The following is a 24,775-nucleotide window of genomic DNA, read 5'->3' as shown; positions in this document are numbered from 1 at the left end:
ATCTCATGTGTTTACCTCTTGTTTGATCTTTTTCAGTAAAGGTGGTCCATTTTCTTGAAACTCAGCAACAATTCCTGGTTCATCTGATTCCTGCTTGATCACATCCTGTAGATCTTCTACTAGATGAGATGGTGTCTGAGGCTGAAAGGAAGAGTGGGTATGTTCACATCAGAGAACAATTTCTTTCTGTGCTAATAAACCAGCTAACCTCAAGAACTTAGCCCAAACTTACTAGCATCTTCAGAGGACCATATTTAATTTCTTGAGCTGCAAGGGCATGTTTGAAGGGTGTAGGAGTTCTTGGAGAGCTTTCTAGGATTGACCTTTTGATAGCTGGAGTTCTAAAACTTTAAAAAGAAAACAAGTACTGAAATATTCAGTATGTAATATTTTTTTAGTGAATAAGCTCTGTTATTGATATGTGAATTAATCCTATATGTGTTATTAAGAAAAAGATAATATACACATTTCATATTCCCAAGTACTTCAAAATATTATACTCCTAAGAGCATTAAAATATTTTTTCATCTTTCTTTGATCATTCTGAAGACACATATAGTACTTGTAGGTCTTTATAATAATCATAAACACTGTAAAGATCTGTTGTCATTTATAAATCAATTTGATCTATTCATTAAAACAAGCCCACAATAGAAAACACATGTTAACCTTTTGAAATGGACTTATTGTAACTGGAAATAGTAAGATATAATTTTTAAAAGGTTTTCTCTAATTCATATTGATGTTTTCTGCCATTTCTTCGAATTGGGTAAGACTTTTTTTTTTAATATAAACATTGCTTAATCACTCCTTGGCTTCTGATCCTATAATATTCTTTGGGATTTTAAAATAAGTTATAAATATATAAATTTCATAAATTTATACATAAATTTCATAAAAGAAACAAGATTAAAAAAATATGAACTAAGTAAAGAGCCATACCATTGTTACTCTAAATTTTATTATCAGAGAGGAGAGGGGGTTGAAAATCTTGTCTTCAGTGAAGAAAAGGCCTTATCAAGCAAATGGAAAAACTGAATAGAAAAGTTATGTGAGGACTATCTCCGCCTGTAGTCCTACATAGTCCTTCAAAATAGGAGATTTTACAAAAAGTTATTTAGTATATCTACTGACTTGCCACGTCTAGGTAGTTGTGTCATGCTCAGGACAGGTACAGGCAATGTGAGACTATACATGATTATATACCAATGGGTCAGACATTTGGAGGCTATATTCCATTAATTAAATATCCGTAAATAAGGATAAATAATTTTATTCTTGAAGTAAGGACTTACATAGTATTTTCCTTTTGAGTTTTCACAGTCTGGTCTCTATGAAATGGTGTTGTAACAGTCAATTTGTGACCATTGAGAGGAGTAGAAGTCAAAGAAGCCATTTCCAAGTCTAAGTTTTCATGGTTACCAGAAGTGTTTAAGAACTAAATACGGGAAGAAAGAAAAAAAATACTTAAACAGTGATTCGTTATTCAGCCCAACTTAAAAATCACACCATGATACATACAAGTAAGTATGTTTTACTGACCCTTCTTGTAAAATAATAAAGATGCTAACAAGCACATAGTATTGGACAGGGTATTATCTTATTTCGGTTGGAGTGCAATTTGGAGTGTAATTTCCAAGAAATAAAATCCAGGGTCACTGCTGAAAAACTCACAAAATCCTACGAAAATATTCTCAATAAATGCCATTAAAGAGAACGGGATGTAATCTTTATTAAGATTATAAGCATCAAAGTGATATTTTTGGGAAAGTAATTATTGTATTTTTATGCAATTTTTTCTCTAATGATCTATGAATGACTGTGATAGAAGGTTTGTATTATGTAGAACATTCTTGAATAATAAACTGTGTTTCTCAGAATGTCATTGTTCTGGGGAAATAACAGGTGTTCCTTAAAAAGTTCCAAGGTCAAATAAGTTTGGGAAACATACATATCATAATCTCCTCCTGGAAATTCATAATGTGTATCAGTGTATTAAAAACTCTGAGAGGTCCTGCAGTAAAGAAACCAATTTTAACTCTGACTTAGTGTTTCCCAAACTTATATTTTTATATATTTAGATTTTTTCTTGAACATCTACTAAGGTCTTGTAGACCTAATATTCTCCAGAACACAATTTGGAAGATACAAATAAAAAGAACAAGATAATTTTTTTTGGTGGGTGCTTCATTTGTTCATACTTAAAGCTGTTCTTAAAATAAACTCAACAGACATAACTGGAAAATGTTTTAAAGTGTCAAGTTACCTACTAACTTCCATTAGTTTAATAATTAAGGAATACGAATCTCTGATAAAAATTATAATTTCCATGCCTTAAAAAAATTCATGAGATGAGAATATTCATGGCAAAGACCGTGTTGATAAAATAGTATGGCACAACTCAAAAAAGCCAATGTTAAGAAATTAAAATTTAAAAATAAGTGGTTTTTCTTAAGCATCTGTTCCTTATGCTTTTCCAAAACTTTTCCACTTAAGGATGGATTGGACCCTCTAAAGTTTCTGGTTGCAACCCAAATGCTCTCCAAACATAGTTTGGTCCCCTCCTTCCCTGGGTCAGTGAATCACAAAATAATAAGTGAACAAATAGGCAAAAAGTTTGCTAAAGTTTTTAAGGAGCAGGAAAGAATGGGAGAAAAGGAAGGGAGAGAAATGTTAAACTCCAGCATTGGAGGAAATAAAAGCACATCCCATGCAACTAACAGCATTTCAAATCACCAAAAAGAAAAAAAGAGAATTATGACAAAATCATCAGTCAGCCTACAGACAGTTCAAACTTGGGGAGGCAGTATGACTTAGCTAGATTCAACGACGGAATGAAATCAGCGAGGGCAGCACTAATTAGTCATTTGTTCCAAAGGATTAGTTTCTAGATTATTAAGGCTTTAGTGTCTGTTGAAAAATTAGTAATAGCTGTGCAGAAATCATGCTCTACCTGCGAAGGGGAGAAAGGTAGGCTTTTGACAGGGGAGCGCTTGGGAGTTGAGCTGCTGACGTCAGCAAATACGAAGGAGCTAGAGTCTCCAGTGGCCAAGGGGCTTGCCTGGCCCCGCTTTTTTCGTAGGATGACCAGTGGAAATGTGCTGTGCCTCGAAGGAGGTAAGGGCTTGAGCAGGTCAAGCGAACCCTCCCTCAACTTGAGTTTGTTCACCCTTGTGCTAGGCTCTCCCGCAGCTCTATTCACACTGCCCTCTCTTTGCAGAAGCTGAAGGGCTTTGCCTGCGTGATGTTGGCTAGGTGAAAAATCTGCTTCTTCACAGAATTCAAAACTGCTGAGATCACACCATGATGAAGAATCCTGAAACAATGTGGGAGGCACAGAACTTTGAGACAGTGTGTGCATGATGTGTGCCATCACCTGAAACACAGCACTGAGAAAGGCAGAGAAAACACCTGGCCCTCTTGAGAAATAGCTTCAGGATTAACAACTGCTCTGCTACGCTGCCTGGCAGCTCTATCATGCCGCCTCCAGATTGGCCCTACATATGTGCCACAGGGACATCCTGGTACTCTCTCCTTTGCAAGCAATCCAAAGCCAAAAGAAAAGCTTTTTGAGATGGCACATTTTGGCAAGGTTCTTCCCACTAGATGGATACACAATAAATACTTTTTAGCAACAAAGGAAATGAACTGAGTATCTATGTCCTAGGTGCTGAACTCAACATTTGTTTCACTGATGGTTTATCTCAGTGAACCAATCGGGACTGGCAATCCATAATCGATGTTCTTTGGCAAGAGCCATGTACAACCAATGAACTCATGACTGCTTCAAATACACTGAAAGACTGTGTTAAATTATGAGTAAATACAATTCTTAATGTGCTATCCAAAAGCAAAGCACAATTCTAGAGAAATGTAAAGAAGTAACAAAGTAAAATAAGCTAAAAAATAACTCAAACATCATTCCACAACCCAGGATCTACTTGTAGGTCATTAACTTTATTTTTAAAAAATATGCATTTTGAAGGAAATGCATGAAAGGCCATCTTTTATCTGAGTAGCCTATAAAGTCAGATCTTTGACAAAACATATATATGCAAAGGCTAAAATCACACTTTTATAGTAATATATGCAAATAAAATGATATTTGTATAGAAAAATGGCAATCATTTGAGAAATGGGTTTCCTCATTCACCTTCAAAAACATTAACTCGCCTTAACAATTCTACTTACAGAATCTATAAATTGAAGTGTTTCTGCAAATTCTAAGAGGTTCTTAACATTATCCAGAATGGTGCCTTGGTGGACGATCATGCACCTCGCTGGCGAGGCACTTTCTTCAGGTAGGGAGCCAGGATCCACAGGCAGAGATGGAGTGGAGTGGTGTTCTTCCAAACAGGAAACAGGTGCACTGTCCCCATGAGGTCTGGTGTGGTCAGCGATGGTGGTGCTGTGCCACCCGGGATAGCTGCACGTGTGGTTCTGGCTCTGAGGCGGGGGCAGGGGGAATAAAGAAAGAGCAGGGAGAAGAAAGGGAGAAGGAACTTAGCAATGAAGTTGCACAAGGTATCAGATGCTGTTGGAGGAAAGATAAAAGCAGTTGCATCATCCAAAACTTGCACCCATGAAACAGTTGTCAAGATGTTTCCTTTTATCGATGCAAGACCCTTTTTAAGAGTGGTACTGTCTGTCACCTATTGAATACCCTCACTGTCATCATTTTGCTAAAACTGCAAACAGAGGGACTATGTCACAAAGTATAAGCCTCACATGGACCATCCAAAAGATCTACTTTCATGTAACTACAAAAAAGGCCATACGTGGTTGCTGCAGACTAAGAATTACCCTGTTCTTCTAATCTATGAAAAGGCCAAAGGACTCAAGTCAGAGTTGCTTAATCTGCATATATTCTTGTTGCTTCTAAGCCTTCTTAATGTTACAGATTGCACTGATGCACTGAAGGGCTGCCAAATCAACGTGGTTAGGAAAGCAGAAGAGCACATTAACAGAAGTCTCCTTTCAGCATGACCGCGCAACAGGAGAAATTGCAAAACATTAACTAAAGTTAAAAAGTGGTCGAGCAAACATAGGCACCTAATCATCTTATTATTTAACCCCAAAGGAATTCACTCCTAAGGATCCCTACTGGGTATCACATCTCTTTTATCCTTTTTATTGCTTAACTCCATAGGTTACAAAGTACATTCCACTTTCTCTGTCTGCAGCCCAACCACCAAAAAAAGATGTCAAAATTCAGTAATGGTCTGCACAACTTTCATAATGCAAACAAAAGAGAGCGGCCATGTTATTTACTTTTTTATATATCTTATTCACATGTGTAGGTTGAACATGCGTCAAATCATATGTGAAACTATGAAGTATGAAAATCTAGGTTAAGAAAAAAAAGAAAAAGAGAAGCATCAAATGGATAGGTACCATACAGATACAGAGCTTTGTCAAAAATGCTGATTTTTCCTTCATTTATATCTGTTAGTTAGTCTTTGAGTTGATAACAGTCCCGAGAAAACAAGAAAATTGATGGTGGCCACTAGCAGATTCTGAGTTTCTGCTGCTGCACAAAAGGGCTGCTTTCAATTGGTCAGCATTCACTGTGATACCAACTCCATTTTAGTAGAGACAACTTGTGTTCAAACACTGTTAATGGATCTATAGTCTTGATTAGTGTAATAGTTAGAAGAGAAGGTAAAATAGACAGAGGGCCCTGGGGTGAAGCTGCTGGCCCCCCATTCAAGCACACAGTCTGTTCTTACCGGTGATGCCTGCTGTCCTTTCAGCTCATTCTCAGTTGACATGAGGAGCAATTCTAATTCCTTTATTCGCTTTTCTTTCTCAGGATCTTCATCATTATAGTGTCTCTGAAATGAAAAATGCAGGGAGAAAAAAAAGACAAGGGCTTGAATGGAAGCTGCCATGGCCCGTAGTCCTGAGGGACCATTCAGCCCAATAAGCCTCAGTGTGAAACCAACGCCAACTGAATCTGGCCCCCATACAACGCTTTGGGAGTGTTAGTCCAGACCTAAGGGAGTGATGTGAAGTCTGAGGCTCAAGAGGCTGCTGATGACTGAGCCACTCGAGCCACTGGTTCAATTTATCAATCAGAGAGAATCAGAGAACTCCTGAGCAAGTTTACTCTAGAAGTGAAGATTGGTAGCTTGCTGGCTAGAACTTCACCCACCGCTCCACTATTCCTTTTTTTTTTTTTTTAACTTCAGTTGGTCAAGTGAAAATAACTGTTTAGATGAAAGAAATGAAGCATGTCTTTAAAAAGTTTGCTTTGAACAGTCAATGAATTTCTTTACAAAATGGTCTTCAAATGATCTTACCTGAATGGCTGCAGCAGCTGGCTGAGGGACATTGACTATATTTACATGTAACGCTACAGGATACGGGACATGACTGGAGACCTAGATCAAAAAAGGCAGACAAACAAAGGCCGAGTCATTCATGGTCACATAGGCTTTAGGGGACGTGGCTTCCTGAGGTTTTGCTCTGACTGAGGGAAAAAAAAAACCCAAACTCTACTGATAAAATTCACACACGCACAGAGGAAAAACAAAACAAAACACCCCTTGAATTTGAAATTTTAGCTAGGCCTTATGGCAAAATAAATAGCTCAAGCAACATAAAGAGATTGAGAGTGCTCATTGATCTTGATGAGAAGTATTCCTTAATTAGAGAAAAACACAATAAAAAATACAACCTAAAAAATATTTGTGAATGTATGAAAGAAGTCATAATGGGAAAAACTGGATGGCTCTAGCTGGTGGTAATAGCAATATTTTTCTTGGAATAATTAAGAGTTTTAGTAAAGAGCACAGTAGCGCCTATGATACTTCATTCATCTGAGACTTTTCTGGAAAGGCTATATCAGATGAATGGAACAGAGAAGACTAAAAACTAGGAATACATTTTGAATATAATTTGTGTATGAACTCCATATTCTTGGCTAAGTTTCACCATCTGTTATTGTTAGTGATAAGATTAAAGTTTATTGATTTTGTCTTTATTCTCCTTATTTTTCTTTTTCCAACCATGATGGAAATTTCTTTCCCTGAATAGAAATATCTGGCAATTAGGAAGAAATCACACTGATCCAAAGCAGGATGAAAGGAGACATCAGAAAATGGTGTCACAAGCCTGCTCCTGACTCAGAGTAAGAAGGGAAACATTCCCAGAAGGAATTAATTAACACATTTCTGCTAGATCACTACCAGAATCAAACTTATAGAATCACACCTGTTGAATTTCAATGTCAAACGATCTCCTCTGTAAATGTAATACTACATTCACTTTTCATTTTGGAAGAGGAAGACAACAGCCACAAATGCATCTCCATTCCCCCTTTCTTCTTCTGCAAGAGCTTAAGTAAATTGACATTCAAAAGCTAATCTGATCTAAGGCATTGAAGTTAGACTCCAACAACCTGGACTCCAGTCTGCACTGTGAGCTCTGCGACTCTTGGCAGATCACTTCACATCCTGGCTTCTGCGTATGGACGCATGGATAACAATACCCCCTCTACCTGGAAGGCTGTATGCAGGAGGGGATCGAAGGTGATCATATTTATGGAAGTTCTCTGAAAAGTATGAACTTGTGATGATATTATTGCTACCTGGACTTAAAACCACCATCTCTCTCAGTAAACTAAATTCTCAGAAATGGCTTACATTTTGTGCTTCAGAAATGTGGTAATAGGAATAGTCATTGTTAACTGAGGGCTGGCCAGCTGGAGGGAGATGAGCTGAAGGGGGAGCATGAGCAAAACCCATCAAATGACTGTTCTTCTGAAAACTTGTGGCCACTGCTGGTGGGCTGGCTTTAGAAGACTCCTGCAGATAACCTTCCTGCTCGACCTTTCGACGCATTGTAGAATTCCAGTGGTTCTTGATAGCATTATCAGTTCTGCACAGAAATATATCACATAAGAATTTTACAAACAAAAATTTCAATTCAGATTAGAGTTAATTGACAGAAAACTGTTTCGAACAGAGACTTTTTCTTTTTTTTCTTTTTTTTTTTTTTGTGGTTGTGGTTGTTTTCATTGTTTTAGTCGTGAACCTCTGAAAATCGTGCTTCCCTCTTTACCTAATTGAAAATCCATAGATTTTTTTCTCATTACCCCATATGGGACATATGTGGATTTTTAGAAATCTTTAAATTCCTTAACCACTTTGTTTCCTTGATAAAAGAGTATTTTCAGTACAACCACTTTTCATGTTTATTCTGACTGTTCAAGACTCTCATACAACTTAGAGATCCAGCTGTTCTAGAAAATTACTCCTTTGAGTGTGGCTTAGCAGGGCCTACACACCACAACAGGCGCACAGTAAAGTTTGGTGAATGATAATGATGTCGCCACTGCCTCACTGTCTGCTCTTTATCTCAAATAGCAATGGCCAGAAATTTGGAGTAAAAAAAAAAAAAAGATTAAAGAAAAAAAGAAACTCCCGTCTTTAGACATTCACCTCAAATTGTTCTAGAACTGGAGGTGAGAATAGAAAATGGGATCCAGAGGGGAAAGATGCTAAGTCCCGATATATTTTCAAACTGCAAAACATTTTTTACTAAAGTCTTTAAATTCTCAGGAAAACAGTTTCTCAATTCAAAAAACAAAACAAAACAAAACAAAAACGTTTTAAGCCTCCCTTTGACTATTCTGATGGGGGTGGGGGAATGTATGCTAAAGAAAGAGGAAGTTCAATCGCCCCTTAAATTTTTACAAGAATCAACAGCATATCCTCTCAGGCCAAATGGGAGAAAAGGCCTCCATTTGTCAACTTCTTGGATTCTCTAGGCTGATACATCCATAGGGAGGAAATGCTCGGGAACACCACACGAGAACATGACATAAGCCATCAGAGCCATGGCCTTCTTTTAAAGGACCCTTTCTCCAATTTCGAAGCTCAAGAATAAAACGTATCAAATATTTTCTATTTTACATTAGTTACATAAGATTTATAATGAAAAGTATCTTCCAAATTAAAGAAAGCATGTTTATAAACTGTTCAAGTGGGGTAAGTGGGACAAAAATGAGCTTTTCTAGATATCCCTCATTATGAGGCCATTTTTGTGCCTTGTTCATTAAAAGAAAGCATAACACTGACATTATTTAAAAACTGGAAGCAGTATGATAATTCTAGAAATACTCCACTTCTTCAAAGGAAGAAAAACTAAGCCAAGTGGTATAATGAAATGAACGCTGGTAACAGGAAAATGATAGCTAAGCTACTTCTGGTCACTGAACCAGCTGCATGAGCTCAGACTAGAGACAAAATGTCTATCCTCAGTTTCCTTCTATGTGTTTAGAGTTTTATAGTTTACCAACTATTTCGACATTCATTTTATTTGATACTAACATTGGCTCTGTGAAGCAAGCTATTACTCATTTTTTAAACAGAGTGATTGAAGCTGGGGAAAGTTCAATGACTTGGCTCAGAGCTCACTGTTGGGTGGATTCTGGAAGTCCTCAACCAGATACACACTAAGAGCTCCTCCAGTTTCAAAATCTACGGATCTGGTGTATCTAATGAAACACGATCACTGCAATGTAATTCACTCACTCACCATTCATTTAAAACAAAATGGTCAATACCCACTCCCTCATTCTTCCCAATCAATATATTTTTTGACATATTATTACCGTCCAGGCAGTAGCTTTGCGATTTCTGCCCATCTGTTCCCCAGTCTCTTGTGTGCCTGGTAAATAATTCTGTCTTCCTCTTCTGTCCAGGAGGTTTTCTTAACTTCTGGATTCAAGTGGTTATGCCACCTCTCCCTACATTGTTTTCCAATTCTCCCCTTTAAGTGCTTGGCAATAACAGACCAACGTTTCGGACCGTATTTCTGTACAAGTTCTATCACCTTCAGATAAACACACAAAAATAACCTATGTTTTAATGTTATGTAATGACTCAGCGTAATCATTCTTCAGTGTTACAAGATCTTTAGAAAATGTCTAAGAATCTGCTTTCATTCACTGGAAATATGGAAATAGAGTCCTCTGCTTCCTGACACTTTACCTGTTTCCTCAAGTTGGGAAACATTCAATAAAGGTGTCTGGGGAAATATTCTTATTTATGATTCACACACCATAGAGAGAAGAACTTACTCTCTGATCTTCTTCTTTGGTCCAAGGACCCTTGATGAGTTCAGGGTTTAGTACCTTCTGCCATCGGTGCTGGCATTGCACATCTGTTCGATTCTAGACAAATAATAAAATATGCGCTGTCATATAGATAAGATATGATAAGCACAATAAACACATTCAGGAACATTTTAGGGCATGTTTGGAGAGCCTACCCATCACTCATTACTTACAGCTAATGAACATACAAAGAATATATCAAAACTGCATCTAAAATTAGAAGCTCTGTCTTCTTAGTGAAATAGTCCTGCCTTATGAACTGAAGGACCTTCATATTGTACACATGGCTATCAGTTTAACCTTATCCTCCGCATGCGGCAGTACCTCTATGGACTGAGACTGATACTTGTTAGTGATTCCACATGACGGTCAGAGTTTCCTGGAAATCTACTCTAAATGATTGAAGTTTGCTTCCCATTCAAACCAAGAGATATACTTCAATTTAGGGCCTCAAATATTAAAATTGCAGAATAAAGATGAATAAAGATAGGCCCTAACTTATAAAAGAGTGTAATCTTATAAGAAAAAAAAAGACAAATATATAATTAACTAACAGAAGGCAGAATTTGATTCATAAGCAAGAAGAAACCAAAGCAAAACGATATTGGGCTGAGAACAGAAGCATCTCCTTAGGAGGAGAAATTATGTTTCCTTAGGAGGAGTCTGGAAAAGCTCTTGATAGCCCCTTGGAAGGCTGAATGGAACATTCTAGGAGGTGACATCACCAGAGACAAAAGCCCAAAGGAGGGAAAGCAGAAATGAATTCAACCAAACGTGCTGACAGAGAGGAAGTAGGAAAGAGAATCGGAGTTGTATGTTGGGGCCATGTGAAAGCACCTTTGTTTGCCAGCTCAAGGCAGTACACTTAATTTGTGAGACTCTTATGTCATTGCTGTTGTTTTTGAAAAGTTAAGGTACAGCTGCATTTTAGGACGCTCCGTGTACCAACAATGTTTGGGGGGATGGAAGAGTGGAAAGCTACAAGTAGGGAAGCCAGTTAGGAAGCCACGGTAATTGTCCAGAGAAAAAGGATGGAGGCTGAATCTGTGAAACATCAAGGAGGATGGAAAGAAGGGGCTGACTGACAAAGGAATTCCAGATTCCTTAGTCACTGCTTGGATGTAGGGTATGAGAAATGGGGTAAATAAAAAAGGATGAACCAAAATTTTCAGCCAGGGTACACAAGTATGGCTTTGAACTAATAAACAGGAAATTTAAAAGAAGTTACCTTGGATATAGCATGATTTTAGTCATCCTACCATATAACAAGTCATCAAAATGCTAATTTATATTATCCTAATAAAAAGATAAAACAAGAGGAAAAAAAATCTTAAATGTTGTAAAAATCTTTTAACAATCTGTTTAGAACCCCTAATTATATGCATTACAATATAAACTAGAAGTTGTGGATGAGGCATTTCTCCCCCTACTTCTTATATATGAGCAAAATGTGTAATGTCTTAATATCCTCTCCCAGAATATCTTACTTAAGTTGTTGGGGAGATTTCATTTTATAGAAAGAAAATATTATGAACTTACCGGAAGATAATTGGCAATAACTTTCCAGTCATCTGTTCCATTCTGTTCCACCAGCTTCTTTAGTTTTTCATCCTAAGACATTTAAAGTTAGTCCTAGGATATCAGTCATTTACTGTATAATTTTATTCAAGTTAGAGTAAAAGGGAACAAATCCAATAATCCAATCCAGGAAAAAACCCTCAAAAATATTTAAATACAACAGATATTAATGTAATCTACTGGTTTAGAACATAGATTTATATAGAACCTGACAGACCAGAGTTTGAAACTCGACTCAGCTATTAACGAGTTAGATAGGCTCAGGTATATCATGTTGCTTTTCTGGGCCTTAATGTTGTCATCTATGTGGTGGGACTGCTGACGTCAATGTAGTTATTTGGGGATTACCTGAAGTTGCTATGCAAAACATTTAGCATAATGCCTGGCTTACTGAATGTTTATTTTATTTATTTTTTTAAAAAGATTTTATTTATTTATTCATGATAGTCACACACACACACACACACACACACACACACACACACAGAGGCAGAGACACAGGCAGAGGGAGAAGCCCTCAGGATCGCGCCCTGGGCCAAAGGCAGGCGCTAAACCGCTGCGCCACCCAGGGATCCTGAATGCTTAATATATAATAACTATTAAAAGTTTTGCTTGATGGGAAAAAAATGATGTACTCCAATGTTAGAGTTAATAGACATTTATGGCAATAAATAGGATCTTGAGTAAGCAACAGCTCAACCTCTATTTTAACATTTAGTTAGTTCAACCTCTTTCATGTAAAAAATGGAAGATCACTTTTTTTAATTGAATCTGAAGGCATGGATAACGTAAGAAAATAATTTCATTTTTGCATCAATATATTCACAATTTAAATGAGGCCAAACTTATTAAAACACAGAAGACACGTACATCAGGCAGAAATCTTTCAGTTGACAGGTGTCTTTCTAAACATGTACCTTCAAGTGAAAAAGAACCACTATGTTTTTGCAAAGGTAACTTTCACAGACAATGTGGGTCCTTGTAGGACACAGACACAGAAATTAGGAAACCAGTGTTAAGAAACAGAACTTCTGTATCTCTCAGGATCATCGAAGATCACAACTTATGGACCTCACTGGCAATCCCACTTGCCTATCCACAGGGGGATAGGGGCTCTGGTTTAAGTGAAGTAAGATAGAATGAAACTGAGGAAGAGTCAATACTATTTATTCTAACCTAAAATCCTCTAAAATCATTTGCAAAAAATTTTGAAAACTTTAAAGAAAAAGCATTTCCCTCCATTCATTAATAAATAATTTTGTTCCTTAAGTATTTTTCCATTTCTACAAAGATCAAGCTTTTGATAGGCTAGCAGGAAAAGAAAGGTGGGAAGAAGACACATCTCTATCACTGAATGCTGTTAGAACATGAATATGGCTCTGTGAAATATTATATATCACGAATGTTAAATCAATACGTTATGACAAGATGAGTTCTATATTTTGTTTCATACTTTTGTTTTGGGAAGTAGCAATTAATTCATCTGTACAGAGAATACTTACTAATATCTCCCTTTGTAACAAGTGATTCTGGGCTCAGGGAACGTAAAAATGAACAGTTAGCTCTGCCGTCAGTAGATCTGTAGTCGGTCTACTGGGGGAGGCATGCCTGTTACAGCAGTAATAAATAAGAATGTGTATCCAGTGCTTGGAGGAGGCATCCAATCTGCCTGAAAGCCAGGGATAGCCTCACAGAAGAGGCAATACCTTCACAGGTGTCGAAGAAGTAGTAAGAAGGAGTGCAGCTGAAGGACAAGAACAGAATAGGCAGAGAGAAACACAGATGAAATCTAAATTGAGAAGAAGGGGACATTCAAAGAGCTAGGAAGAGTTTGGAAGTGAATGGGATAGTGTACACTCAGGGGAGTGGTGAGAGGTCAGCACGTTGCATAGCAGGCTAGGATAAGATTTCAAAGAGCCTGCTAATGAGTTTGAGCACCCGTAGTTCAGCTGAAACATTTTTTTTTTCATAAATTGATACACTCTAGGTTTGTTCCATGTTTTGATGACACAATTAGTTACCTCTTCCCTGGTCCACCTAGTTTTCCCCAAGTGACGCTTTCCAGACTTAGGCAGCAGCCCATCATAGTCATGATCACACATCTCAATGTCTTCATCATCCTCGTCACTACTGTATATGCTGCAGAAATAAAAGATGGGCAGACGTGGACTGAAAGCAGAAGACTTAAACTACTAGATTACAAAATTTACATGAAAACTCAATCTTTGCAGAGATCATAAAGATAAAAGTTTGAATACTTGCACAAGATTGTTTTCTGCCTTCTGTTGCTCTAGTATTGTAAACTGGTTCTGCTGTTAGTGGTATCCACAGATACCGCCAAGGACCTGGCACTTTCTTATTGCTCTGCATGTTTAAACCTGCTGAGATTGTTAGGCCAGTGACAAGTTACACACTTGGCAACCTTCCCACCAATGAAGGTCTAAGTTGAAAACTTAATGTTAAGGACAATAAAAGAAACAAGAGCCTATGTCCTTTTATAAGTACACACTCAAAATCTTTGGAAGAAGTCATGTCATTTAAATAATATTTCTCCAATACAATAAGCAACTCAATTATGTTACTCCAATGAGGCTGGTGTTTTATTGAGAAAGAAAAAATTTCTTCAAGAAGTAATACAACTGACAATACAAATAGAGTCATTCCTTAAAGATTAGAAGACTAAGAGAATGTAAGACAAAAGGATTTTAAAAAAACCTGAGGAAGGAGAAGACTGAGTGATCAGACTGCTTTGTACACAACATTAATATCCAACAGCTCGAAACTCCAGGTCAGTTGACCCAACTTGTGGCAGAGGTGACAATACTCAGTTTCCTAAGTAACTTAGTGAATAATTAGGCCACTTGGTAGCCACACTCTTACTTATTTTTTGTTTTTTTTGTTTTTCTATTTATGACTGAATGGTATTTGACATCTCTGAAAATGTTCCTAATTCAGAACTGAGGGATTCCCCCAGATGAGTCTAAAAAGAATGCATTAGTGTTTTGAAGAGAGCTTTTTCTTTTACCTAGTAGACCAACAACTATGAATTTTGATGACTCTTCAAGTAACTACATTTAGTGTTTATTAATCATATACTAAATAGATGACAGTAATGTTACAGCCAGTAAAATTTACAATTTACTTTTAGTTATAACTTTACTTATAAAACATAATATGCTGTCTTAAATTATATTTTAATATAAGATATAAATGTAATATAAATATACCTTAAATTACACCCTCTTAGAAATCCCACTAAAATTTTTCACTGTAATATTGAGAAGTCTACCAAACTGAGAACAATAAAAATAATGATATATAATGCAAATTGTTATTTTTAAGAAGGAAATTTATATTTATATCAGATTTTGTCTTCCCAAACTAACTTATATTACTCATCCCTTACAAGTCAAGCAAGCTTTCCAAAAATACTGAATTTGAGGTTCTTAAAATTTTAAATTATTATTCTGGGCAACAATTTGAAGGCCCACGATGGATGGTGACAAGTAGGATGTGATCCAAACTCCAAATGCCACCACAAAAGAGATCCCTAAGCTGTATTTATAATCTATAATGATTTTTGATTTAGTGTCTGTTCTTTTCAACAAGAATCTAATCCTGTTCCCCAATGTCAACAAGAGGCTCTAAACAACTTCTGATTAATAAATACAGCAGTTTCCCTTTCATAAAAAAAACACGAGCATCAGAGATTTAATAAAATATAATCAATCCCGAGGCTGTAGGTCAGCATCTTTCTTTTTTCTTTTCTTTTTTTTTTTTTTAAGATTTTATTTATTTATTCATGAGAGACACAGACACAGGCAGAGGGAGAAGTAGGCTCTATGGAGGGAGCCAGATGTGGGATCCATCCCAGGAGCACAGGATCACGCCCTGAGCCAAAGGCAGACGCTCAACCGCTGAGCCACCCAGGCACCCCACGGTCAGCATATTTCAAAAGGTTCATAGGGAACTCCTTGGAAAGCCCCCAAATGAAGTGACACCCATATTAAGTATCAGGAATACCAAGCAAACCAGAGTAATCTGGAAAAAGAATAACAGATTCAATTTGCTTTAACGTTTTAGGTTTGGTTAGGTCTGGAGATCACATTTTCAGAAGTGAGAACTGCATTTTCCAAACTGGTAACTGGGCATCTTTCTCCTGGAAACAGCAGCTCACCTCTCAGGAACAGGCAACAAATACGGCCGCCCATAGGGGGCAGCCAACTTCAGGTGAGAAAGGGTAGGCATCAAAAGGGCTAGAGCTCTGGAGGCAAAGGTGCCAGTCCTAATTCTGCCTCCAGTTCCCTGCTTGAATTGGACAAATCCCTTCCCGTCTCTCCGGACCTCAGTTCCTCACCTATACCTAAGGGCTTGGATTCTATTAGTAAGGTACTTTCCGGTGCAAATAAATGATGATCTCATGTCTTCTGTGCTCCTTCAAAATCCAGCACAGAAGCAGAGATGCGCAGAACCAGAGGCTTGGGGGAAAACGTGGTGTGGGACTTCCGCAGGTCCTGAAGAAAGCGTCAGGGGAGGAGGGTGAGCTCAGGGCTGCTCCCAGGTGCCCCTGGGGCCATCAGCAGGTGCGGCGCCAGGGCTAGCTTGTGAGCTTTGCATGCGATGCCCCTGCTCGAAGCCGTCCCGGTAGCCAAAGCGCGACTAATTTTTACCGAGGACCCGAAATAACTTTTCCTTTATCTGCTCTGACAGGCTCTCGGACTCAACAGTCAGAGGACTTAGAAAGGCTGAGTTCAGGCTTGATGCACTCGCCTCCCCACCTGCCAGACCTGGTGCGGTCACAAGAGTACAACTATGAATATTACATTCTGTCAAGGAAACACACCGTGCAAAGAAACGAAAAAGAAAAGAGACGGTGGGGGGTGGGAAGAGGGAGGGGAGCGGGAGGAAGTGCCTTGTGGCCGCTACTGTGATTCTAGAAAAGGGGTTCAGACTCATTTCGCTGACCTGGTTAATAATCCCTGCCGAACTGACGCTCGCCTGGCAAGAAACGGCTTTGAACCCGCAGCCGGGTTTCTCTTCCCCCTGAGGCAGGTTCAAGGCTCCCGCCCCTCCCGGCCGCCGCCGCCCTTCTCCGCTACCTGGAGCTGCAGCGAACCTGCGCGGCCCCGCCCCGCCCAGCCCGCAGAGGTCGCGGGGCGCCGGTGCTCCGCCGCGCCTCCTCCCAGCACCCCTTCCCAGCTTCCTTCTTCTCCTCCTCCCTCCCAGTTGCTGCTCTCAAAAAAAAAAAAAAAAAAAAAAAAAAGTGGCCTCTGCTGTTAAGTCTCAAAGGCGAAGGTGAAACCACTTCAGGGGCAGCACCGCCGCCCCGCGTGGCCGGGCCCGGGCGTGGCGTAGGGAGCCCAGGAGCCCCGCAGGTCGCCTTCTCCGTGGCCCCGGGGCCCAGCCCTGCCGGGGCGCTGCTGCCCGCCCGCCTGGCCAGGCCCGGGCCCGGGGGGCCGCCGCGGGGCCCACACCCACGCGCCTCGCAACTTCCCAGCGCTTGCGCCGCGGCAGGCGACAGCCGGTTCAAAAACAAATACGCACGCGGCAGGCAGACAGCCCGAAGGCAAAGAGGTCGGGCGTGCTCGGCCCCCGCGGGCTTATGCCAAGGCCCCCGAGCGAGGGGCGGCGCGTCCCCGGTCCCCCGCCCGCCCGGGCGACCTTAGGCGGCGGGAGCAGGGCGTGGGGAGGCGCCGCAACCTCAGCCGCGTCCACGTGTGCGCGCCGCGCCCGGACCTCTGCGGCCGCGAGGGGCCTCGAGGACCGCGTCCCGGTGCGCGGCGGCGGCCTGGGTGCTGCTCGCCCGCGTCCTTCTCCGTTGAGGGGCAGCGGTGGCGGCCGCCGAGCGGGTCCCCGCACCCCGCGGCTCGCAGGGCGCTCGGGCGCGGCCGGTCCGCGCAGTCCCGAGGCCGGGGGCAGCGCGAGCGCCAGCGGCTGACAGTCGGGACGAGCACTTCGCTCCTCCTGTGCGTCCTCCCCTCGCGCGGCCGCGACGTGCGGGGACCTCAGCCCCGGTCCCGGCGGCCTCCCCGGGCGCGAGGACATGTGCGGCGCGGACGCGTGCGAAGGCGTGTGAAGCGCTTGCAAGAGAAATAAAAGCCTCCGGGGTACTAGGACCAGAGCCCTCAAAACCTGGGCCAAGACCACCTGCAAAGGCGGAGAGACCCTTTTCTTCCCTAAAACCTTCTTTGCGGCCGCCTGTCAGCCGCCGCTCTTCTCTTCTCCGCCTCCATAAAGAATGAATGAAATTCAAGGGAGCTACCTGCAGCCACTAGACAATCCGGCATTCCCCCTCCAGCTGCCATATGCTCCGCGCTCCCAAGTCCGAGCTCGTCGCAGGACGTCCAGCGGTCACGCCGCGACTCCCTCGCCGGCGCCCGCGGCCTCGAGCCAGGCACCCGGTGGGCTCCCCCGGGCTGGTGGGCACCGCTCTGGCCCCGCGGGGACGCGCGGCTGGTTTGCGCCCTGGAGAGGAACGTCTCCCCGTGCAGCCTGCGGGACGGGCCTCGGCGCACGCTTCCCGACGTCCGAGACTATTTCCCGCACCGGCGCTTCCTTTCATCAGTAGCCGAGGCAGAGGCTCCGGGTCCTCGCAGCATCTGACAGCCCCACAGGAGATCCGGGGACGCGTTCCCACCTGTGCCCCGCGCGCCTGCTGCCCCGCGCGCCCCCGCGCGCCCCCGCCCGCGGCCGCCCGTGCCCGCTCCCCGCTCCCCGCTCCCCGCTACCTGTGTCGGGGTCTCCGGGCCATGGCGCGGCGGGCGCGGGGCTCAGCTGGGAGCCGCCGGGACCGCACGGGGCTGCCGCCTCCCGCTGCCCGCCGCCTGCCTGCGTCCGTCCCCGGCTGCGCCGCGGCGTTCCGCACCGCCCGGGCGAAGTTTCTCGGGAGAAAGAGGAGAAGGAGGAGGAGGAGGTGGCGGAGGAGGAGGAGAAGGAGGAGGAGGAAACAGGTTGATATTAAAATGTAAACTCTGTAAACAGAGATGCCATCAAACAAAGAGCTTTGGACACTCCCCCTCCCGCCAAATCTGGCGCCCCTGCAGTGCGCACGCGCCCTGCCCGCCGCCTCCGCGGTCGCCGCGGCTGCCGCCCGCCGCGCTGCCGGGCCGGCCGGGCCGCCGCTCCCCCGGGCTCTCGCGCCGCCGCGCAGTGTCTGGCGCGCAGCGAGGCCCGGACGGCGCGCGGGCGGGGAGCCCGGGGCCGGGGGGGGCCGGGGGGGCGGCCGGGGGCCGCGGAGGCGCCTTTTCGGGCGCAAACCCCGCTTTCGGGCCGCGGCCGCGCGGGCTCGCGCCAGGTCCCGCGGTGCCGCCTCCCCTGTGGGGCGGCCGCCACCCGCGCCCCACGCCCGGCGAGCCCCCGGCACCGGCGCCCGAGCTCGCCGGGCTCCGACGCGCTGTCGTGGGGGCGCGGCGGCCGGGGGCCGGGGGCAACGCGCGCGTCTGGGGTTGGAGTTCAGGCGGGGGGTAAAGGCAGCTCCCTGCAGGGGGGGCGGGGTGGGGGAGCAGGGGACCGGAGCTTGTGTTTTCATGGGACGTCTGGCTGTGTTTGGGTCTTGTGTCTAGGATCTCTGACTTAACTCGTTAATGACAAAGGACACCTGAAGACCGGGGGGCTGCAGCTAGCGCCGCTCCACACGGGGTGTCCGGGCGGAGCTCTCACGCCTCTCCCGGATCCCGGAGCCCACACAGCCCCGGCGCCACCTCCGCATTGTCACCAGCGCTTCACTGTCCCCCGGGCACACGCCCGGCCCCACCCACCGCGCGCGGCCTGGCCCCGGCGGCGCCCACCGCACCCCGCTGCCCCCGCGCCACTCCCGCGGCGGCGCGCCCGGGATCACACACCTGCAGAATCCAGGGCTTCCGAGCAGCCCGCCCCCAGCAGAGCTAGGACACCCCACGTGTGCTTGCGACGGTTCTAAAAGTTAAGCAGTTTGTGTGTGATACGGAGGTCGGTTTCCAGCCTTGGCGTAGTTTGGGGACTCTCGTTTTACGAGATAAAAATCTTGAAGACTTTTGTGTTCATTTAACCAGGGGCTCCCGAAGAAATAGAGGGAGAAGATAAGTGCTGAATTTATAAGGATTGATGATTGGGGGATTTTAGGGGAGTTTTGGTTTTACTTCCGTTTATAGACTCGTAGCATTGGGGATTTTTTTTTTCATTCTCTGTACACACTAATTTATTTTTCCTTTAATCTTATAAGTTCGAGACTTCTGCTGACTGGGTTTGTGGGTGTCCCATGTGCCCCGGCAGTTTAAACTTAGCTCAGAAAGCATTTTTCTTACTAAAAAAGCATTTTCTTACAGAAATGAGTCATAATTTTATTAAATGGTGAAGCATGGTAGGTTTCAAGGCTTTATCTGGTGTTTCAAACTTTTTGTTTCTTAAAAATTGTAATATAGTTTAAAGCCTTATCAAAAATGTTAGTTGCTAGCAAGGTTTGAACATTACTTTCTTCGTGAGAAAAGAATAACACTGAGACAAAAATTATTGTGAGATATTTCGGTTCACAATTCTGAAGGACTAGTCACTTGCAAGGTAATACTTTTTTTTTTAAAAAAAAAATACATTTTATTTATTCATGAGGGACACAGAGAGAGGCAGAGACACAGGCAGAGGGAGAAGCAGGCTCCATGGGGGAGCTGGATGCAGGACTGAATCCCAAGACTCCAGGACCATGATGTGAGTGGAAGGCTGACGCTCAACCACTGAGCCACCCAGGTATCCTGACGTTAATACATTTTTAAAGCCAGTATTTATTTCTAGATTCTATAATAAAGATTTTTTTTTCTACACATCAAAAATAAATAAATAATGATTATAAAGAACAAACATGTAAGAAATTACTCTGAAAGGAATTACATTCTGTCTTTCGGATTACTTTATGAATCTAACTGTTGCGATTCCCAGACTGAGCCTCTTTGGCACAGACCCTTCTGAAAATGAGTTCATAACCTGTTTCCCAAGATTCTTAGGACCTACAACTGCTCTATGATTCTTAAACTCCTTTTTAGTAGAAAGATATCAAAAGCAATTTTATTCCCTTTGTTCACTTTGTGCATCATTTTTCTGTGTGTTTTGAGAATTTATTATGATTTCATTCCCCAGACATTCTGGGATATAGTTTTATATTTTTCCTCCTATGTGTAACGTTAGTCAAGCATGGTCCAAAAAAGAGTATACATGCAGTGATTCTTACGAGGCTAATTTGAGATATATTGCCACCTGATAAGTATATGGAAGGATAGAATCAAATGGAATTATCATAAATTCCTGTATAGATGAAAATAAATTTTCAAAGCCATTACAGAATGTTTGCTATCACTATGCATTTCTCCCCTGTACTTAAAATGATTACAACTGCATTTTTTTTTAAAAAAGATTTTATTTATTTATTCATGAGATACACAGAGAGAGGCAGAAACACAGGCAGAGGGAGAAGCAGGCTCCATATAGGAAGCCCGATGCGGGACTCGGTCCCAGGACCGGGATCATGCCCTGAGCAGAAGGCAGATGTTCAACCGCTGAGCCACCCAGGCATCCCTAAAATTGCATTTTTTGATGAGAACTTTATATATTTCATCACTCTTAAATTTTTTTTTTTTAAGATCTGCCACATCAATCATTTTAGCTGTGGCTGGGTTGGGATAGGGCTAAGTTCAGATACAGCCTTTTATTTGCATTGAGTTGCATTACATAGGGATCAGCAACTTTTCTGTAAAGGGCCAGATAGTAAATGTGTTAAACTTTGTGAGCTATATTGTGTGTTCTTTTCTTTTCTTCTTCTTCTTCTTTTTTTTAATATTTTTTGAAAATGTAAAAGGTTTAGTTTGAGGGCCATATCCAGCCTGCAGGCCAGAGCTGGCCGACACTAAAACAGTAGTCTTTAATCTTTACTGTGTATCACAAACACTGAGGGTTCCCATGAGAAAACACAGTCCCAGGCAGTGCCCCTGGAGACTGTGATTCAGTAGGTCTGATACAGGGCCTAGGAATCTGCATTTTAAACAAGTACCCAAGTAGTTTTCATAGAAGTGGTTTCTAGACCACTCATTGACGGTCTCGTTATAAGGAAGAGGACAGAAGGGTTCACTACACTTTTACCTTTGCCAGTTGTTTCTCATCACCTTCTCCCACCTCATTCTCTTTTGCTTCAGATTCAGTTTCTCCAACCCAAAATACGTAAGTTCATTTCTCTTGTGCTTAGAATTCAGTCTCTCCAACCCAAAATACATAAGTTCATGAGAGAAAGTTGGTGCCAGTGACCACAAGGCTGTGGCAACCTATTCTTTCGTCCTTTGCTGCTAAACTTCAGCCTTAGATCTGAACTTGAGAGGAATCACATCACTTGCTGATCATCATTATGATTTTCCTCCTTGAGAAAGCAAATGTTTCGAGCATTTTGTTTTACGCTAAACATCAAGGAATGGCTGAAGGAAAAAAGATGTGTAAAGGGTACAAATGTCAGCTTTTTTGCTTCTGACCACTCAGAAATCCAGAGCATGTGGTGGATCTTCAGTACCTGTAGTCAGTGTCTCAAAGACAAATGAGGTTTATCAGTGGTGGTGACAGACCAGGCTTCTGGGGCTCCATGTCTCTCCGTCCCACCACTCCTCCCCTTCTCAACACATTTCAGTTCAGAGCATTATTAAAAAGGAAATAATTACAGTAAACACCAATGGTTACAGTACAGACAATTCTTGATCATTTCAGCTAATGAATGACCGCTGTAGCATATAGAATTGAAATCCATATGTTTGAGATAAACCTCAGGTCAGCTCACTGAAAAGCTTTTCGTAACACCAATGGGGAAAGTGCTACTTTGGTGCAGTATGTTTTATTGAGTGTCTATATTAGATAGTGACTAAATACATTTTTATCTTTAAGTGATTTTTGGGTTTGGCATTTCATGTGGAATTTCCACCTTCCAAATTATATATTCCTCTGACAAAAAAAAAAACCCTGCATATTTTCATCACCATTTGAACTGAGTCTTGATTAAAAAATATGAGTTTTTCCATGAAAAGGGAAGGACATTCCAGAGGAAGAGAAAACTGAGCAAAAGCACACAATCAGGAATCCCAAGGCATATTCTGAGCATAGGAAACAAGGAGCTGTCCAGATTGTCTGGGGCAAGGAGATCTTTGAAGGCCACATTAGAGGATTAGCGTGTACATGCGTTAAATGAAAGAGCTACATTTTCAGAGCTGTGTGTTTGAAAGATTAACAGTGTGTCAGAAAGACTGTAGTCAGAAGAAGATGAAGGGGAAGAGTTCGGTTAATTGGTCTGGATTGGGATAGTGACCCGAACTAGAAATGAAAAGGAGGGGGTAGATCAGGACACTGTCCAGGCCGAACCTTCGAGACTTAGCAACTGATTGGATGGCTATTGGAGGCATCATTCATAGAAATAGGGAAGTCAAGAGGGGAAGAGAAGTGTGCCCTATGGAGATTCAAAGAGGAAAGTGAGTTTAGATTTCAGTATGTTAAGTTTGTGGTTTCTTATGGGAGGGATCCGGGTACAGTTGTTCAGCAGGTGGTGGGGAGTGTGGGATCCCAGACTACTGGAGAGGTCAGGCAAAATTTTGTGAGCCAGTTGTTAGACACAGACATGATTAAAAATTAAATGTTATAAACCTACAATTAAATATATTGTATTTCAAAAGGTAATAAACATTCAAAACTCATAATCCTCTAATTGTTTTATTATATTTTACTAGTATGTATACTCTTGGGGTAATTTCCCCAATACATGTGCATGATGGAAATACTATGTAATGTAGGCTAATGTGCATATCTTCCCAGTCTGGTGTTCAGTGAAGTCATTCGGGTAGCTAGGCTTGGCTATGGTTGTAGTACTTAGACCACAAAAAGTGGCAAATGCTACAAATAGGGGCTCCCCAGACCCCAGAAAACCCATTGCTAAACATTTACCAGGGCAATGCTGGAGAAATACTATATTTAAGAGCTATCTGCATGAAGGCAATAGTTGCAGTATACTGCGGGTTCACTAACATGCATTTGTATAGAGATATGGTCAAGGGAAAGTCTTTGGAGAATAAGAAGTTAAAAAAATGAGTTTGTGAAAATGAGTGTAGGGGCTAGTTGAAGAGATCTGTTGGAGAGTAAAAAAGTTTTCTAGACATGCATAAATAAATATTTTTTGTCTTTTCTTCTTTTGATAGAATTCTGTATTTTATCAATTGATTTTGAAAGGTTTAATTTACTTTGAGAAAAATATTTATTGGACAGTGGCTTTCAAACATCTTTGCCTGTGACTCATAATAACAAATCCATTTTATATCCTATCTCAACACACATGCACACACACACACACACACACACACACAGCTAAAAAATGTTTTCTAAACCAATATGCACCTCCTACTACTAACCATACAGTTTATTCTATTCTATTCTATTCTATTCTATTCTATTCTATTCTATTCTATTCTATTCTATTCTATTCTATTCTATCCCATCCCATCCCATCCCATCCCATCCCATCTTATCCATCTCATTCCATCCCATCCTATTTTAAATATATCTTGGTCATGAACCCTACCTTGTTTTTATGCCCTGCTTATGGGTGGTGAACCATAGTTTGGAAAATGCTGCTGAGAGGAAGAAGGCCTTATCTCTTTCTGCTTTAGGAAATTAGGAATAGTCCTTTCTTTTCAAAGCTTTGAGGAAACGTCCAAAAACCAGTTTACAGAAGTCATTTTTCTCCCATTTCTTCTCACAACTGTTCGAGCCAACTCCTCCTCCCTCTGTCTACTCCCTCCACATGTGTTATAACAGTAAAATAGCAGATTTTAAAGTCAGTCCACAAAGTAGCAAGCTTTTATTAATAGTGATCTTTAACAACAACAACAACAGTAACACCTCCAGGCTTACTGGGGTAACTAAGTAACAAAGTATCCAAGCCAGGTTCTTGTCATGTGCAGGCAGGGACACAATTCTGAGCCTCATATTACAACATTTCAAAATGTGGAGATTGCAGTAAAGAGGTTTAAAGGTGCTTCCAGCCCTTAATTCTCTGTTTCTCCCTAAAATACCCCGGCTGCCCATTTTGCC

The 24,775-nt window shown here is 42.1% G+C and overlaps 1 protein-coding gene across 2 annotated transcripts in view; it reads right to left on the bottom strand.

The window, feature by feature from the left end:
- MYB (MYB proto-oncogene, transcription factor) overlaps positions 1 to 18,676 on the bottom strand; it is a 34,070-nt gene extending 15,394 nt beyond the window's left edge. The window contains exons 1-13 of one of the 2 annotated variants that reach the window (XM_055324732.1): positions 18,430 to 18,676; positions 13,723 to 13,840; positions 11,663 to 11,734; positions 10,088 to 10,180; positions 9,620 to 9,840; positions 7,647 to 7,881; positions 6,303 to 6,383; positions 5,730 to 5,834; positions 4,192 to 4,446; positions 2,954 to 3,316; positions 1,296 to 1,438; positions 233 to 347; positions 16 to 141 (exon numbers count right to left, since the gene is read on the bottom strand). In XM_055324732.1, coding sequence (XP_055180707.1) covers positions 16 to 141; positions 233 to 347; positions 1,296 to 1,438; positions 2,954 to 3,316; positions 4,192 to 4,446; positions 5,730 to 5,834; positions 6,303 to 6,383; positions 7,647 to 7,881; positions 9,620 to 9,840; positions 10,088 to 10,180; positions 11,663 to 11,734; positions 13,723 to 13,840; positions 18,430 to 18,452 — 1,950 coding nt within the window. In that variant the 5' untranslated portion in view covers positions 18,453 to 18,676. The remainder of the gene's footprint in view (positions 1 to 15; positions 142 to 232; positions 348 to 1,295; positions 1,439 to 2,953; positions 3,317 to 4,191; positions 4,447 to 5,729; positions 5,835 to 6,302; positions 6,384 to 7,646; positions 7,882 to 9,619; positions 9,841 to 10,087; positions 10,181 to 11,662; positions 11,735 to 13,722; positions 13,841 to 18,429) is intronic. The other variant, XM_055324733.1, reaches the window with a different exon arrangement.
- Positions 18,677 to 24,775: the final 6,099 nt, after the last annotated feature.

This window comes from Nyctereutes procyonoides, unplaced genomic scaffold (assembly GCF_905146905.1).
Source record: "Nyctereutes procyonoides isolate TBG_1078 unplaced genomic scaffold, NYPRO_anot_genome, whole genome shotgun sequence".
Classification (NCBI taxonomy): domain Eukaryota; kingdom Metazoa; phylum Chordata; class Mammalia; order Carnivora; family Canidae; genus Nyctereutes; species Nyctereutes procyonoides.
The sequence above is the reverse complement of the archived record's forward strand: the minus strand, read 5'-3'. Positions and strand labels throughout refer to the sequence as shown.